Here is a 16,958-nt window from a genome sequence, read left to right as displayed (position 1 = left end):
ATGCATTAAAATAGTGCACAGGAGATGGAGGACAACCCCTTTTTCTTACTGCCTGTCAAAGTCGATGTGGGGAGGAGTAAATACAATAGCAGACACCCTCCTTCTGACAGTCACTATCGATTTGCAAAGTATTTAATAACAATGGAAGACAAACCCTTTCTAGATCACTACAAATCGACGTCAATGAAAGAATATAATCATCATATGGAAGTATTTGGATGTTTACCTTCATTTACAGAGTAACTGCTGCTAAACAGTACATCAAATCGAAAAAAGGATTGTACGATAAGACTCACTTTCTGGCCACATTTAGCGATATAAATAGGTGGTCCTATGATATGCTATAATTTCACCAAATTTCAATTTTCTACCTCGTCTGGCAGGTTGTGCCGCCATCTTGATTTGGGGGGACGGGGGATAAAAATTAGGAAATTCCCGAAAATGTTTAAACCCACGAAACGTATAGGTTGTCGTTTTGGATAAATTATATGACTGCGTTCTTATGCTGAGCCCCAAATTCGAGGCCCCCAGCGTGCCCCCTTGAGGGAATTTTGAGAATTTTTGATTTTTCTAGGGATCCTGGGGTCATCAGCTTCTCCCGTACCAAGTTTCAAATTTCTGAGATTTCTGGAAGTGCCTCATTAATTCACGTCTTTTTTCATTTTTAAATATTTATATATACATCGTTCCAGACTGACTTGCTTTTATATATATAGACTATAAATTACATTTACTTTTTGTTGGTACACTATAAAAAGCATTTTGCTTGTAAAACTTTCTATGTCTAAGAACTTAAGAGGCCATCGGTTCATTTTCTGTCTGGATGTACTGTATGTATTCATGTATATATTATATAGATCATTGAAAACAATTTAAGTAAATACAGCCACCTAAGTGCTTTGGAAATACAAGATTTTATGTCTATCCTGAAATTAGTTTTGAATAATAACTATTTCACTTTCGACTGTATTATTTATCAGCAGAGGCTTTGGCCATGGAATCGCCAGCTTTGGATATCTTAGCTGAAATCTATTTGGAATTTTAGAACATAATAAAATTGATAATAATAATAGTTTCAATAATATTCTTTTTTGGGCTAGATATGTGGATGATACTGTAGTAATCCTAGATGAAAGCATAACAGATGCTGCTTCCACTCTTGTCAACCTTAACAATATTGACCCGCACATAAAATTTATGCTTGAATATGAATATGAACAAAGAACAAATATTTTAGACTTGACCATCATTAGGCAACCAAATTCCTTAAAATTCAATATTTTCAGAAAGCCTACCCAAACATCTTCCACTCTTCATCAAGATTCCTCTCATCCACAAATCCATACAAGAGCAGCTTATAATAATATGGTTCATCAAGCCTTTACTGTCCCAATGGCCAAAAGTGATCTTAAAAAAGAATTGAACAATATGTTCAATAAAGATATTTATAAGGTCACTAACGTTTTAAAAAAACATGATGTTAAAATTTCCTTCAGAACCAACAATAATAACACTACAGTCTTACATAACTCATCATCTAGTAATAGAACTGATTGCTTTTCAAAATCCGGTGTATACAGGGTAAAATGCAACAGCTGCATTTTTCTTATATTGGGCAAACAGGAAGAAGCTTTAAAATACGATACTTGGAACATGTCAATGCCCTAAAATACAATAAATTTTCAGCAGTTGGTCAACACATGAACGATTATAATCATAATTTTAAGGGCCCCATACACGCGCAGACTTAGTCGGAGGTAAGTCTGCACAAACCAGTCTCTTCAGACATGTCTCTGTGTGTATGGCCGATAAGTCTGCCGACAAAAAGTCTGCAGGCAAGTCTCTGACATTCTAGCGCTGCTTGAATTCAGCCGGAGACTTTGCGACGAAAGCGCCATCTCAGAGTTGCGGCAGAAAATGTAAATGTGGTCATCTACAAATATGAAAACTGAAATTTATTTTTGTGCATCTTTTTTGTGCAGAGCGCTAAATTGTGTCCAGATAACAACTCATCTTCTATACCGACTACCGGTATCTAATTAATTTCGATCCGCATTCATTTTTCAACCATCCGAAGCCCATAATCGTAAACAGAAAACAGCTGAGCGTGACGTACCGTATTCAACTTCCTCGGTAAATAGTCATTTAGTCTGAGCGTGTGTGGGCAACTGCATACTTCCGACTTACCTCCCGGAGGCAAGTTCGTGCAGGTAAGTATTCCAGAAGTCTGCGCGTGTATGGGGCCCTTTAGAGACATTGTGGCTACTCCTACCACTACTCTTTTACCTTCATCTCTTTCACACAATATAAATAACATTTCTTTGAGCACCAGTTGCTTTAAAAAAAAAAAAAAATTCGGTAGAGCATGCCTCATATCTCAATTATCTCAAGGCGTGAGGTGATAAACTCACACATCTGGCAATATACAGGGATATGGATCAGGACAATATTAGATTACGGTCGCATTTCCACAACTGAGGATTGTACTTGGAAATAGAATCACTTATTATAATTAAAATAAAACTGAGTTTATCACTATAATTTATGTCACAATGAACAAGCATTGACGTATTTTAATTTTAACAAAAATATATATATATATATAGTGAGATTTGCTGTTACATTAAAAAAAAATCTAAACAAAGAAAGCTATTGGCATGAACTTGAAGTGAAATATGATATCGCCGCTGATTACATTCTTCTTCATGTTATTAATGCATAACATGTCTGATGCTTTAATTACCTGATGTCTACATACTGCACCCGTCCACCTCACTCGGGTTCCACCGCTGTTGAACTTGAAATTCCTGGAAAAACCTATGAGCTGAAGTCGGGAGCCGTCTGCTGTTATCTTCTTATGTAACCAGGAGTTGACCTACATTCCATGTACGCGTGTAGTAAGCTCCAATGTAGTTACGTCCACTCAATAGATTGTAAGAAATTGGAAAATATTATTGAAAAACCTTGTGAAGTCCATCCTCACAAGTAAATGACGTTTCACTATCAGCATAGTACCAGTCTCTACTCGGATACAACCACCACTCGTAGACCTCTTCGATGATTCCAAGACCTCTTCAAACACACATATTAGCTCTGACCACCACTCTAAGACCACTGACCATCACTCTTCCCTCACTTCCTTCCATTTGATTCATCTGATTAATCTGATTTCTCTCACCACCGTTGCATTGACTTTTATAACCTCATGATGACTACTCATCTCCCTACTCTCTGGTCATCCCTTCCACCTCAACATACAGTAGCTGGCGAATACAGACACTTGGTCTAAATCACGTGCCCACGCACTGATGTCATCAATCATGTGTCGTATAAGCGTGCCCACACGGACTACGGATGACTACCTTGCATGTGTCACGGGAAACCTACTTGCTCAATACATTCTCGGTTAAACATAGCCTCGATTGCAAAATACTATGCCAGCTCATCTGGCCAGAGTTACAAGCCACAGCATGACTATTTGAAACCAACAAATCTCACTAATTAACATACAGAATAATTACAAACAAAATTCACTTAACCTATGATTAAATACAATAATATGTGTGATACCTAATTATTACAGTCTAAGTGATGAAAAACGGAATATAAAATCTAATGAATTGGGTTAATAATAATAATAATAATAATAATAATAATAATAATAATAATAATAATAATAATAATAATAATAATAATAATAATAATAATAATAATAATAATAATAATAATAATAATAATAATAATAATAATAATAATAATAAATACTGAATGGAATCTGTAACCCTGTTGTACGATTACAACATTAAACATGACATGGAAATTCTCAAAATTATGAATAAAGGACCCCTCCTTAACATATCAGAGAACTGTTTTATACATCTAGACCAATATTTTAATCTTAATCAATCTTAATGACATTTCTGAAAAAACCAAACATTCTTTTTAACCTGCTCAGACAGCTTTTCAGACAATCAAAATTGAATATTAAAGGTCCAATTTTTCATTCTGTTTACAGTACTTTGCTTAAACAATCTTCCATATTTCTACATCCATCAGCCCTGCCTTAATAACCTATTTTCCCCCTTTCCCCTCCCCCATCCCTTTTTCTCCTTCCATTACCTTTCCTTTCATTTCTCTTTTCCCTTCACCTCTTTCTCATGATTTCCTTTGAACCACACCTACCCCCAATTCTCTCTTCAAATTACAACACAAAACAATTCCTATATGACATATTTTTTAAGTATTTTCTTCCACCTGACTTAATTCTTTCTTTCTTTGCTGTCATTTATTCAGAGTCAAACGTATGGTCCGCATTGAACTGCGAATTTGTATCCACCTTTATTTAACTCCATATATGTTAATCCTCCTCACGTAACATCCATCATCCTTCAAGATTCTAGAAACAGAAAAACTTTCTTCTAGCATCATACTTCGCATCTGCATATATATCAAGTTTATAAACATCTTGTGAAGACAATGTTACTACAATTTCAATTGATCTTTGAATGAACAGCAGCATCGCTTGGAAGCCAGCATTTTTCAATTTACATGACCAGCATCTTAAGGATTACTTTTACAACTTTTTACTTTTATAAGACGCACTGGACTTTTTTATGGATCTCTATATTTTAACATAGTGTAGCACATCTCTGGATTCTTAAGCCTCCACGCGCAACAATCACCTTCCTTCAAGTTCCAAAAGCAGAAGAGCCTTTCTAGCATCCATGTGTTGTTACGTCTATGAATATCTTGAAAAACGAGGTAACTTCGTCCCAGTTGTTCTTGGAATGTACAACAGCACATTTATATATTGAATTCCTTGACCTACAACTGAAAGATTTCCATCCCTAACAACTTTTTATTGCTATACGGCACACTTTAATTGTAAATAAAAGACGTGACTTCGGCTCAGTTGTTCTTCAGTTGGATAACAGCATCTTAAAGGAGCCAGCATATACTAATCTCCTTCTCCAGCAACTCAAGGATTCCTATCTTTCACATCTTTTTAATGCGCACTGGACTTTTTATGAATCTCCGTCATGGAGTTATTTTTTAACATAGTGCTGCACGTCTCTATAATTCTTTTCTCAATATCTCACATGGTATGTACATTTAAGAGACCTTATGTGTCTTTACATTGTTTGATTTCTTCGGGATTTATGTTTTAATTTTGCTTTAGGCTGATGATGACCTAATATTAGGTCGAAACTAGTCCCTAATCATTTATGTAATTTAAACTCTGTTTATTTTGTATTGAAAAGGTGGACCTTAATAATACATTAGTTTAACCCTATTGAACCCATGTCATAACACGCAGATCTACACGCACACATTGCAGACCAGTAAGATTCTCACCATAGACAAAATTAGTACAATTTAAAAGAGGAAGGAAATGTTGTGTATTCAAACTATGTGTAACAAATGTGATTTGACACTCCACTGTCAGTAGTATGGTGGACACAGAGAGACTTGCAGCTACTAACCACGAGTTTTGTTTTCTCCGTACTTACTATAGTTTTATCCTCTGAATACATGGATTCTATAATAATTTTGTGTTATTTATCAACCCACAAATACAAAATGACTGATATCATCGCCACAAGACCTATCTGTGTCAGTGCGATGTAAAGCAAAAAAAAAAAAAAACTGATAACATCAGTTGCATAGGGCGGTTACCATTTCCGATTTTGTGATTGGTAGAATATTGCCTGTGGCTCTTCTGACGTCATATAACAAGGACTAAACCATCTTCCCAAGGGGTGTAGGGTGTGTTTCTGTCTCTTGTTCTGACATCCGCTTTCACATGGGAATATTTTGACTGGGATGCCCCGTGTCAGCTTGTTAGATTTTATTGGAGGCATTTACGATTCTTGGGTCTTCTGGGACGTGACTAGAAGCAATTTCAGGGGATGAACCTTCTCTCTGAGAGTCTCTTTGTTGCTTTACTGAATTTGTTGTGTGCAGTTTCACATATCAAATGTGATATATTTATTAATTTATCCATGCATATTCGCCTTATGGGTGATATATATATATATATATATATATATATTGTATAGATATATAAAATAAGAGTTTTGTCATTGCTCAGAATTTAAAAAAAGAATGGTATTTCTGTATCAATGATAGAGAAGTTGATTCCCATAGGGAACCTGAAATATTTGTTCCAAATTAGTTAATTTATAATACCAATATAGTTGGTCCGTTATCGGACATTATAAAATTTCCACCTAACTCATTCCTGGTTGCCAGTGTTTTGCCCCAGTGTGCTAAGTTGGGCTCGTCAGTTGGTAAATAGCACAACTACCAAGACGCATGGCTACTATTACTAAAATGTCTGTCTCGGCATTCGCCTTAGTGCAGGACAATGGGAAACCACCGTGGAGGCCACTGCGTAGGCTACTTGGAGCCACCGGTAATGCCAATGCACTATGAGAGACTTTGTCTCATTTTCAGAAATTGATGTCTGCCTGGCCATCCGATGATAAAGATGTTGATTCCCATAGGGAACCTGAAATATTTGTTCCGAATGAGTAAACTTATAATACCAATATAGTTGGTCCGTTGTTGGACATTATACATTTTCCAGCTAACTCATTCCTTGTTGCCAGTGTTTCGCTCCAGTGTGCTAAGTTGGGCTCATCAGTTGGTAAATAGCACACCTACCAAGATGAAAGGCTAGTGCATACCGTGGAGCCCACTGCGTAGGCTACTTGGAGCCACCGGCAATGCCAAGTTTACTCATTCGGAACAAATATTTCAGGTTCCCTATTGGAATCAACATCTTTAGCATCTGATGGCCAGGCAGGCATCAATTCTGGAAAATGAGACGAAGTCTCTCATAATGCATTGGCATTGCCGGTGGCTCCAAGTCGCATATGCAGTGGCCTCCACGGTATGCACTAGCCATGCATCTTGGTAGGTGTTCTATTTACCAACTGATGAGCCCAAAATGACAAGGGGGCACACTTTTCCAAGAGCAGAGGACTTAGAAAAACATCAATCATCATTTCAACAAGCTCTTACCAAAAAACTTAACCCAATAGAAGATTTGAAATACTTGGACGTGAACGAGCTCAATGAGAAAATTACAGTCGGTATTCAAAATGCAGCAAAGAAGATCCCATTGAAGAAAACTAATAAGAGGAGCTGACTTTCACTTAATACCATACAGGTCATTAAGGACAGGAAGACAATGGACAGGGATACAGCAGAATATAAATATCTTAACAAGACCATTCACAAGGAAATAAGAAAAGAACTAAGGAAATTTAATAATAATATGATCATGCAGACAATTGAAGAAAACAAAAACACGAAGATTTTAAACAACAACATCTCTACAGGAAGACCAAAAATTACAAAACATAAGAACCAAAATGGAGAAATAGTCATAGATAGACAAAACATTACTGAAGTTATTAGAGATTTCTACTACAAGCTGTATACATCAACCATTAATAAACCACCCAGTGATGACCAACCAGCCCATAATTATACACATGAAGTAATACCAGAAGTAATCACTGCTGAGATTGAAAATGCACTTAAACAACTAAGGAATAAAAAATCCCCTGGGGAGGATAAAATAACGAATGAAATGCTGAAATTAGATGGAAGAGATCTGCTAGAAGCCGTGAGAATACTCCTCAACAAGTGTATTAACTCTGGAAGAATACCAGAAAACTTGGAAAATGCTGAAGTGATACTACTCTTCAAGAAAGGTGATAAGGAAAATTTAGAGAACTATCATCCTGTGAGTTTGTTTTCACACCTTTACAAGCTCCTGATTAATATTGTAACCAACCGCCTCACAATAGAACTGGATTTTTATCAACCTGCCGAGCAAGCAGGATTTCGTAAAGGTTTCTCAACTGTTGAACACATCCAGACTATTCATCTTCTTCTTGAAAAAAACCATTGAATACAACATCAAGATTCATCTGGCCTTCATTGATTATAAAAAAGCTTTTGACTCAGTGGAGATTTGGGAAATCATGAAGGCACTTCAAAATGCCATGATAAACTCAAGGTATATAAAGCTCCTGGAAAACATTTATGATCAAGCAACAATGGTAGTCAGAGTGGACGAAGACCTCATCACCGATAAAATCCCAGTTGGCAAAGGAGTTCGACAAGGTGACACAATCTCTCCAGAGCTGTTTACCCATACCTTGGAAGATGTATATAAAACCTTTCATTGAGATAGTAAAGGATTAAAAATCAATGGATTATATTTGAACCATCTGCGTTTTGCCGATGACGTTGTGCTCATAAGTGAAAATCTAGGCGAGCTAGAAAGCATGATCCAAGAATTAAAAACTGCCTCTGCTAAGATTGGTTTGGAAATGAACATTAGTAAAACAAAAGTACTAAGCCCAGACAGTCAACCACTTCAAACAGGAAACCAATATATAGAAGCTGCCGATGAGTACATCTATCTTGGACACAAGATAAAACTTGGAAAAGACAACCAACATGCAGAAATTCCCTGCAGAATAGGTATGAGTTGGATAGCATTCCGAACACTAAGATTCATCCTGACCAACAAGAATGTTCCAATTAACCTGAAGACCAAGGTTTCTAATACATGCATGCTGCCAGTTATTACTTACGGTCTGGAAACAATGACTCTGATGAAGAAAAGTGCTCGCAAGCTTCAGCGAATACAATGAGCCCTGGAGCAACAGATGCTAAGGATCAGCCTTAGGGATAAGATCTGTTCAGAGGACATCAGAAGAAGAACAAATGTAACAAACATCCTAGAGAGAGTAGCAAGACTAAAATGACAATGGGTAGAACACATAGCTCGACAAGACTACAATAGGTGGACCTCTAGCATTGTTCACTGGAGACCATACTGGGGAAAAACACTGGCAACCAGGAATGAGTTAGCTGGAAAATTTATAATGTCCAATAGGGGACCAACGATATTGGTATTATAAGTTTACTCATTCGGAACAAATATTTCAGGTTCCCTATGAGAATCAACCTCTTTATCATCTGATGGCCAGGCAGGCATCAATTTTTGAAAATGAGACAAAGTCTCTCATAGTGCATTGTCATTGCTGGTGGCTCCAAGTAGCCTACGCAGTGGCCTCCACAGTATGCACTAGCCATGCATCTTGGTAGGTATGCTATTTACCAAGTGATGAGCCCAACTTAGCATACTGGGGCAAAACGCTGGCAACTAGGAATGAGTTAGCTGGGAAATGGACCAACTATATTGGTATTTCTGTATCAGTCGTGTCCACAGTAGCAAGAAAATGCACTTTTAAATTTTCCGTCATCTCTGTCCGTCTGTACGGTATGTATGTGTGCGCATCACAAGAAAATGGCTGAAGAGAATTTAATGAAAATTGGTATCATGTAAAGTCAGGAAATGAGGCAGTACAATCTAGGCTATAAATAATTTTATTCAGGCTGAGTGAAATGGTAGTTTGGGGGAAGGCCTAAAATGTAATTCTCAAATATTTATGTTATAAGTGGTCCTATCAACAAATACCACATAACTTATGTTATATAGAATTAAATTTCCAATCATTTATGTCCTATACATTTTTACTGAATTTTGAATTTTGTTGCTAAGTCCATATCAACGCCGAACCACAAGAAAATGGGTGAATAGGATTTAATTAAAATCAGTGTGTAAAGTCTGGGACTAAGATACTACAGTCTAGACTATAGATAAATTTATTTGTGCAGGGTGCAATGGTAGTTTAGGGGAAGGTGCCTAAAAAATTTAAATTTTTTTTACAAGTTGCTTTATGTTGTACTGACACAGATAGATCTTATAGCTGAAGCTGATTCCTGCCCGTAGTGCTCCTACTAGGGTAGTTGGAATTAAATTTCCATTACTGAACTGAACATCAGCACTTGGCTATCAGACTGTCTCTAAAGATCTCCTGGTCAATGATACAGAAAGAAATAACATCTAATAACAGCTCTTTTAAGAGCCAATCAACAAAGACTCTCAGCCCTATCTTAAGTATCCTTCAAATCAACATAGAAGGCATAAGCAAATCCAAGAGTGACTACCTATCCAAACTGTCACTGGATAATGGTGTTGATCTAATTTGTGTTCAAGAAACTCACACATCTGATGAATCACAGTTATATTCACAAGGATGCATTCCTGGCTATACATTACTGGGAGATACTTTTCACTAATCCTATGGTACTGCAAACTATATTCATGACTCCATCACCAATCCTCTCCTCATCTCAACAAATATGAAGACTTCATTTTTAACATTGTGATAGAAATGAATAATTTGACTGTTGTGAACACATACAAACTCCCAGATGTCCTATGGCTCGATACTACCATATTCTTGCAACCTTTGCACATCCTGTAGTTTATGTGGGTGACTTTAATAGTCATCATACTCAGTGGGGATATTCAACTAATAATATGTGTGGAGAAAAGCAGAGGTCGTTGACTTGACCTCGAGCCACTTGCTGTAGGTGTCTACAACAATCAGAAGCATGGTGTCGGCTACTGGGCCTGCATAGTCAATGTGGATGCACTCCCACAGTGCCTTTGGGTACTCCCAGTGATGCTCACGGAACTTGGGTGGAGCGTGTGCGTGGATCGCGCATCTGGTGCAGGACTTTCACGATCTTCTCAATGTCGGAGTCGATGCCTGGCCATAACACAAAGGAACATGCCATTCCCTTCATTTTGATGATTCCGAGGTGAGCTGCGTGCAGGTCGTTGAGGATGGCATCCTGTAGTGCAGGCGGGATTACTACTCTGTGCTCAAACATCAAGCAGTTGGCGGCAAATGTGTATTTCGCCTCGGGTGCCTTGAAGTCATGGTGAGTGAGATCTTGGCCTCCTTCGAGAAGTTTGACAATTCTGCTAAGATGAGGGTCCTTCCTCATCTCTTGTGTGATGGCTTTGGCTTTGATGAGTAACTGCTGTGTCTGGTGAACTGCAAATAAATCAAAATCATCATAATCCTCTGCCTCTTCCCTCTGGTGAGGGATTGAATTTTGAATCTTGTTGACAGTGGATGGTAATGGCGCTCTGGAGCAGTAGTCAGTGTTGGCGTTTTGCTTTGATGTTTTAAAAGACACAGTGTAGTTAAAGTGTGCGAGGTAGTTGGCATAATTGGCCATGCGACTAATGCACAAGACTGGTAGTGACTTCTCTGGGTGCAGGGTCTGTGTCAGGGGTTTGTGATCTGTGATCAACGTGAAGTGGCGAGGATACAGATAATTGAAAAACTTATCTACTGCCCAGATGATGGCGAGCACTTCCTTATCAATCTGGGGGTTCCTCTGTTCTGTTGCCAACATTGTCTGACTAGCATATGCAATAGCCTGTTCGTGTCTGTTGCTGAGCCGGTGTGACAGCACTGTGCCAGGACCGGCTTTGCTGGTGTCTGTTGCCAGCAAAAGTGATAATACTGGATCGTACTGCACAAGAACCTGCGGTGAGGTTAGAGCATCCTTGATGTCCTGGTACGCACTGTCGCCGTCTGGTGTCCATACGAGAGGATCCTTCAGCAGCATGTCCCTGAATGGTCGATCTCTTGTTGACAGGTTGTGGATGAAGGCGCTGTAATAGGTCGCTTTACCCAGAAACAACTGGAGTTCTTCCGGAGCCGTAGGTTTCGGCGCATCTCGTACAGCTCAGATGTGCTCGTCAGACCTATGGATGCCTGATGTGTCAATCTTGTGGCCAGGAGCCTCCAGGACAGGTTCAGCAAAGCTGCACTTGGCTCGGTTGAGCTTCAGACCGTGTTGGCGAAAACGCTCCAGTGTCATGGTGAGTGCCTCTAACAGGTTTTCAAAACTATCGGCAAAGACAGTGGTGTCATCAAAGAAACTTACGACATTTGGGAGGTTCTGCAAAACTGTGTCCATTCACCGCTGCCAGGTGGCGGGGATGTTGGCCGCTCCATAGACAGCACGAGTTGAGTGGATCAGGTCATGGGTTGGAGTGCTGAGCGTGAAAGCATGGCTGAATTCATCATCAACATCGAGATGAGTGTACGCGTCTGTGGCATCCAAAAGGCAGAAGAGAGTGGTGCCGCGCATCCAGCTGAACAGGTGCTCCACTTTCGGAATCGGGTGTTCATTGATGATAATCCGCGGGTTGAGAGTAGGTTTGTAGTTACCTGTAATTCTCAACTTGCCATTCTTATTCATGATGACATGAGTTGTTGATGCCCACTCTGAATATTCTACTCTCTTGTAGAAACCAGATTTGATCTTGGCATCGATTTCTCTGGCGTAGACACCTGGCAGGGCCTCAGGAGCTTCATGTGTTCGGAAGAAGGTAGGGGTGGCACCATCCTTCAGGTGCATCCTCGCTGGTGGGCCTGACAGCTTTGCAGGGGTATTGCTGAAGACATCCTGGTTCTGGTTGAGGACGGCATCAAGTTCCTTTTGGTGGTCCAGGGACAGAGACTGCTTGACGGAAAGTTGATGGATCTGTCGTGGTCTTCCAAAAAGCTGCTCGAAATTGATCTCTCGTACAAACTCAGAGATCCACTCTCAACCAAGGAGCATCTCAAATTCATCATCGACGATGTAGAGGTCAAGGTTCCTAGAGGTGGTGCCAATGGCGGCAGTGACTGGCATCTTGCCGACGCAGTTAATATGGTGGCCAGTGTAGCTCGCAGAGTTGCGATCTATCTTCTGCAAAGGAAAACTTGGTTTTATCATACATAACCTCAGTTTGCTCATCATCAAACAGGGGGCACCAGTGTTGAGTTCCATTTTGACGGTGGTTCCCTCTATGTTGACATCTATCAACTGCTTCCCTCTAGACTGTATTGCTGTGACGACCTCAACTTTGTTGAAATACTGTTGGCTGGTTGCTCTTCTTCAGTCATGTGATATGTCTTGCGCTGCTTTGGTTTGGACCTACAAACTTTAGTAATGTGATCGTTCTTGCCACACGTCCGGCAATCAGCGTTGAGGAACCTACACTGACTGCGTGGATGGTCCCTGCCACACCCAGCACATGATGATACGATTGGTCATGGGATATTCCTAGATTGTCTAGATGTTGAGGCCTAGGTTTGGTCAGATTTCTGTTGGCGATTGAACGATTTCTCACGTTGCCATTGGTTGCCGCCCCTCCGCAACTGTGGCTTTGCGTAGCCTATCCGATTGGTTGAATTTGTTTTTGAGGTTATGTCTGGGTTCTTGACCTCGTCAGCAGTGTTCTGGGTGGCTTTGAGTGTGCAGACTATCTTGTACACAGCTGTGAAGCTGTCCGTTTTTTTTTTTTTTGCAATAATTTCGTCGTACATGTCGTACCTTTGAGCAGTTGTTCAATTAGCATGAGGTCTAAGAATTCTCCATATTCACAGTGTGTTGCTGCTTGCTTTAATCTGAGAGTGAAGCTAGCGATCGTCTCTCCTGCCCTCTGCATGATCCTTCAGAATTTTATGCTCTCTACATATTTATTGCAACTGGCGTCAAAATGGTCCGTCAATTTAAACTGGATTTCACTGTATGAGAGAGTTTCCGAGTCGATGGGGCTTACGAGAAACTTTAAAGCATCGTTGAGTTCAGCGCCCATGTAGACACGTGCGTACTGCGCGTGCTCTTCTTCTGGAACCTGGAGCGCCCAGGTGAACCACGTGAATTAGTCCCCTATGGTGGTCGGCAGCGCGATATGCTGGCATCAAGAACTGTGGTGGTCAAGGTTGTGGTGGCACTGACTCGTTCATAGTGGCACTCATCCCAGAAAGAGCCTGACACAATGAAGGACGATGGTTCACTAGTTCACTGATACTCTAACACGTGTGATGTTGAACTTCGTTCGGTAGTACGTGGTCGTGTTGAGGTTAAGTTTCTCATGAGTTTCACTTCAACGTTTCGCACAAGTTTCACTTCACTATTTATTGGGTACACATGATGATATTTATAAATCTCACTTAGGGAGGGTCATTCACTTGTTCACTAATACACTAACATTTCTCTTTATCCTAACAAAAGACATTGCAAGCAAGTCACAACCATAACTAAATAAAATTAATCAGGCCATGTCAATGAACTGACCTTAATAAGTAAATCAATGTAACTGAATGCCACAAAGTATAGCTTAAGAGTGCCAGAACCTATCGACACTATAGATGCAATAGGAGGTATATTAATTAGGAGTGGTAATGTGACCAGCGGCATAATTTCTGCATGTGTAGAAAGGCGAGTTCACTTGACCAATGGCAGAACAAATTTATTTAAATTGTAATAATGGTCCGATAACTCAGTGGCGGCTGGTGGTTTAAAAGTTCGGTGGTGCACAATTTTTACCATTGATATAATATGATTACAGGCTAATTTTCAAATCCAGATAAATTAACAATACTTTTTATTATTAAAATAAAACAAACATTTTAAATTTCTATTTTCAGGAATATTATTACAACCCAGTAATTTTTTCACTTAAAAACTCTTTTACCATATTGAAATGAAACACTTTGAGGTAGCCTAATTCCAGTTTGTATCTGGTTTTGAAATTAAACGTCGCGTGGGCTTACCCGTTCGTTTCACCTCAGATTTTTCTTCAGCAGTCCGTTGCAGAAATGGCCCAGACATTAAAGACTGCACCGAATTCATGATCTAGCAAAATGCCACTAACTGATAAAAACGCACAATAATAAAAACACACACGCTGACACGAATGTTTACACAGTGAAATCAATAAGCTACTTAGCTTGTACGCACATAACGAAGCTCACAGCTCTACTGAAAGAAATGGCGGTTTTTATTTTCAAATTTAAAGCCATTATTTATAAATCCAACAGATGAACTTCCATCCAATGTCACTAGGTGACATCCCTGTTCTATAACAGACTCTCACATTGAGCGCCAATGGTCTCTAGCGACTTTGCTAGTAGTTGGTTTCGTAGGAGAACGGCCGACTGGATCCCTCACTGCAAGGAGCTAGCTGGAGCGACGCATCAAGTCGGCCGTGGTAGGAGAGGCCAGGTTGATAAACCTCCATTTGAGTAATGTATAAGAAGCCACGCCTATCTTTTCCTCTCCCCGCGCACTCCTCTAACAGCCTAAAAGCACCCCTCGATCAGCCCCACGCACCCCTCTGGCAGCCCAGGTTTCATCCTACCTCAGGTTGACTCTCTGCTGCAAACTTTCCGGCTCCTGCAATGAACATCTAAGAGTACCAGCTTGTAGTCTTCTGTAGTCAATATTTGCTCTTTCAAGCTTTTGAAAGGTTTGTCTTGTTGAATGAAAATACCATTGTTGAGTAATCCAAATTATAAAACTTTACCTACAATAAACATTAAAAATGAATGGGAGTAGCACAAACCTGCAACCTTATGGAGAAACCGTCCCTGTGATAACTATCATAGTGAATAAGTTGGTATTTTATGGCTGATAGATTATTGTGTTATTTTTCATTTATATTAAAATTCAAAGACAGCCATGATAGACAAAATCAGCCACTTGCAAATGGCATGTGTTCGTTATAACAACAAAATAAATGATGTTTCATTTGACAATTGACAGTGTGTTCATGGATGTAATGATTTCTCATGTTTTACAGTGTGTGATTATATCATTTATTTGATCAATGTTGGATTTAGGAATTGAGTGTGTCAATTCCCTTAACTGTTAACTTTATTTTCTTCAATTTTTTTTGTGATAATTATTTAATTTATTGATTTTGCAGATGTTATCATTCTTAAATTCAGAGAGGTGACAGTTTTTTTGTTTGTGTAAATTGACCAAGATTTCAAGATTTAATTATTTTATTGCATTTGCACTCTTTTGAATGATATTTAAGTTACTGTAATAATTTGTTTCACTTCAGTTAACTTCTTAAATCTTTGCTTAACTTCCACTTTCTGTCAATAAATTTATTCAGTTAGTTTCAAATCAGTCTGGGCTATGTTATTTTTGTAGTTAGCTTGACCCGTAGTATTGTTAGTATCCTCCGTTGACCCTTGTACGAGGAAACATATGGACGGTCCAGCCCTGAGGTAAGATTCTACATGTGCGGTAAGTATTTTTCTTTCAGCAGCCAAGGCAAGTATCTACAAGAGTATTGCCGCCACACATGTTATCAAAAGGGTACAATATATATAGACTGGATGCAGTTATTTATGATTGGGCCTGCAGGAATCATTAGTGGATGTTAAATGTTTATTCAGATCAATATCAACTTATCCATAACATCATTGAGCATGTAACAAATACAAAAAGTATCTTGGATTTCTTTTCAGCACTTAAACTATGTGGAGTGTGTTAGAGTAGAAATAGATAACTCAGGAATGATACATTTCCAAACCCATACTGTTATAACATTTTTTTTTTTTTTCTTTTTCTATATATACTGAATTCATTCCTGAAGTTTTGCACTGGGGGTTCAATTCACTCTGTGTAAGGCAAATAATTTTAAATATAAAACATTATAAAGAGACTGAATTAGCAACACTGAGGAGTTGAATCCATGCCGACACTAAAAATGTGAAATTAAAACACTTCTCTTTATTTTTATATAATTTGTCTCATTCAGAAATATATTTACCTTGTTTGTTTTCAGCTGCAATGCAAAGTGTATTTGCTCCATCAGAACTTGGACAGTTTGTGACTTTATCCACCAAGGAAAAAGAACAGCAAATACAAGAACTTACACAAATTGTGACTGGGATCCGTTTATTTAATCGTGACTGCCAGAAAGGTGGTGAGGAAATTGAAGACCGTGAGTATTTACTATTGCACATCATCAGAATAATTGTTATTTTTATTAGTGTTCAGTTGTTTTAAATTAAATTCATGAATACTTAAGAAATGAGAGGAAATACACCCAGATTATAGCTCTGAAAGAGAGTTAAGATATGGATTTAAGGAGGAAGGTTGCACATAATGAGATAACCTACTAAACTGACGAGTGATTGAATTAGAGATATCTGGCTAGTAGCGTGTAGTGTCCCCTTTTGCCTTGATGAGAGCAAAATTACCTCTCTGGA

General features: G+C 38.9%; 1 protein-coding gene across 1 annotated transcript in view; it reads left to right on the top strand.

Moving 5' to 3' along the window:
• Window positions 1–16,958, top strand: part of LOC136876941 (cilia- and flagella-associated protein 206) — a 94,228-nt gene that overhangs the window by 6,067 nt on the left and 71,203 nt on the right. Inside the window, exon 3 of the mRNA XM_067150706.2 lies at window positions 16,532–16,690. Within this exon, the coding sequence (XP_067006807.2) occupies window positions 16,532–16,690 (159 nt within the window). The remainder of the gene's footprint in view (window positions 1–16,531; window positions 16,691–16,958) is intronic.

Source organism: Anabrus simplex, chromosome 7 (assembly GCF_040414725.1).
Source record: "Anabrus simplex isolate iqAnaSimp1 chromosome 7, ASM4041472v1, whole genome shotgun sequence".
Classification (NCBI taxonomy): Eukaryota; Metazoa; Arthropoda; class Insecta; order Orthoptera; family Tettigoniidae; genus Anabrus; species Anabrus simplex.
This window is presented reverse-complemented; position numbering and strand designations above follow the sequence as displayed.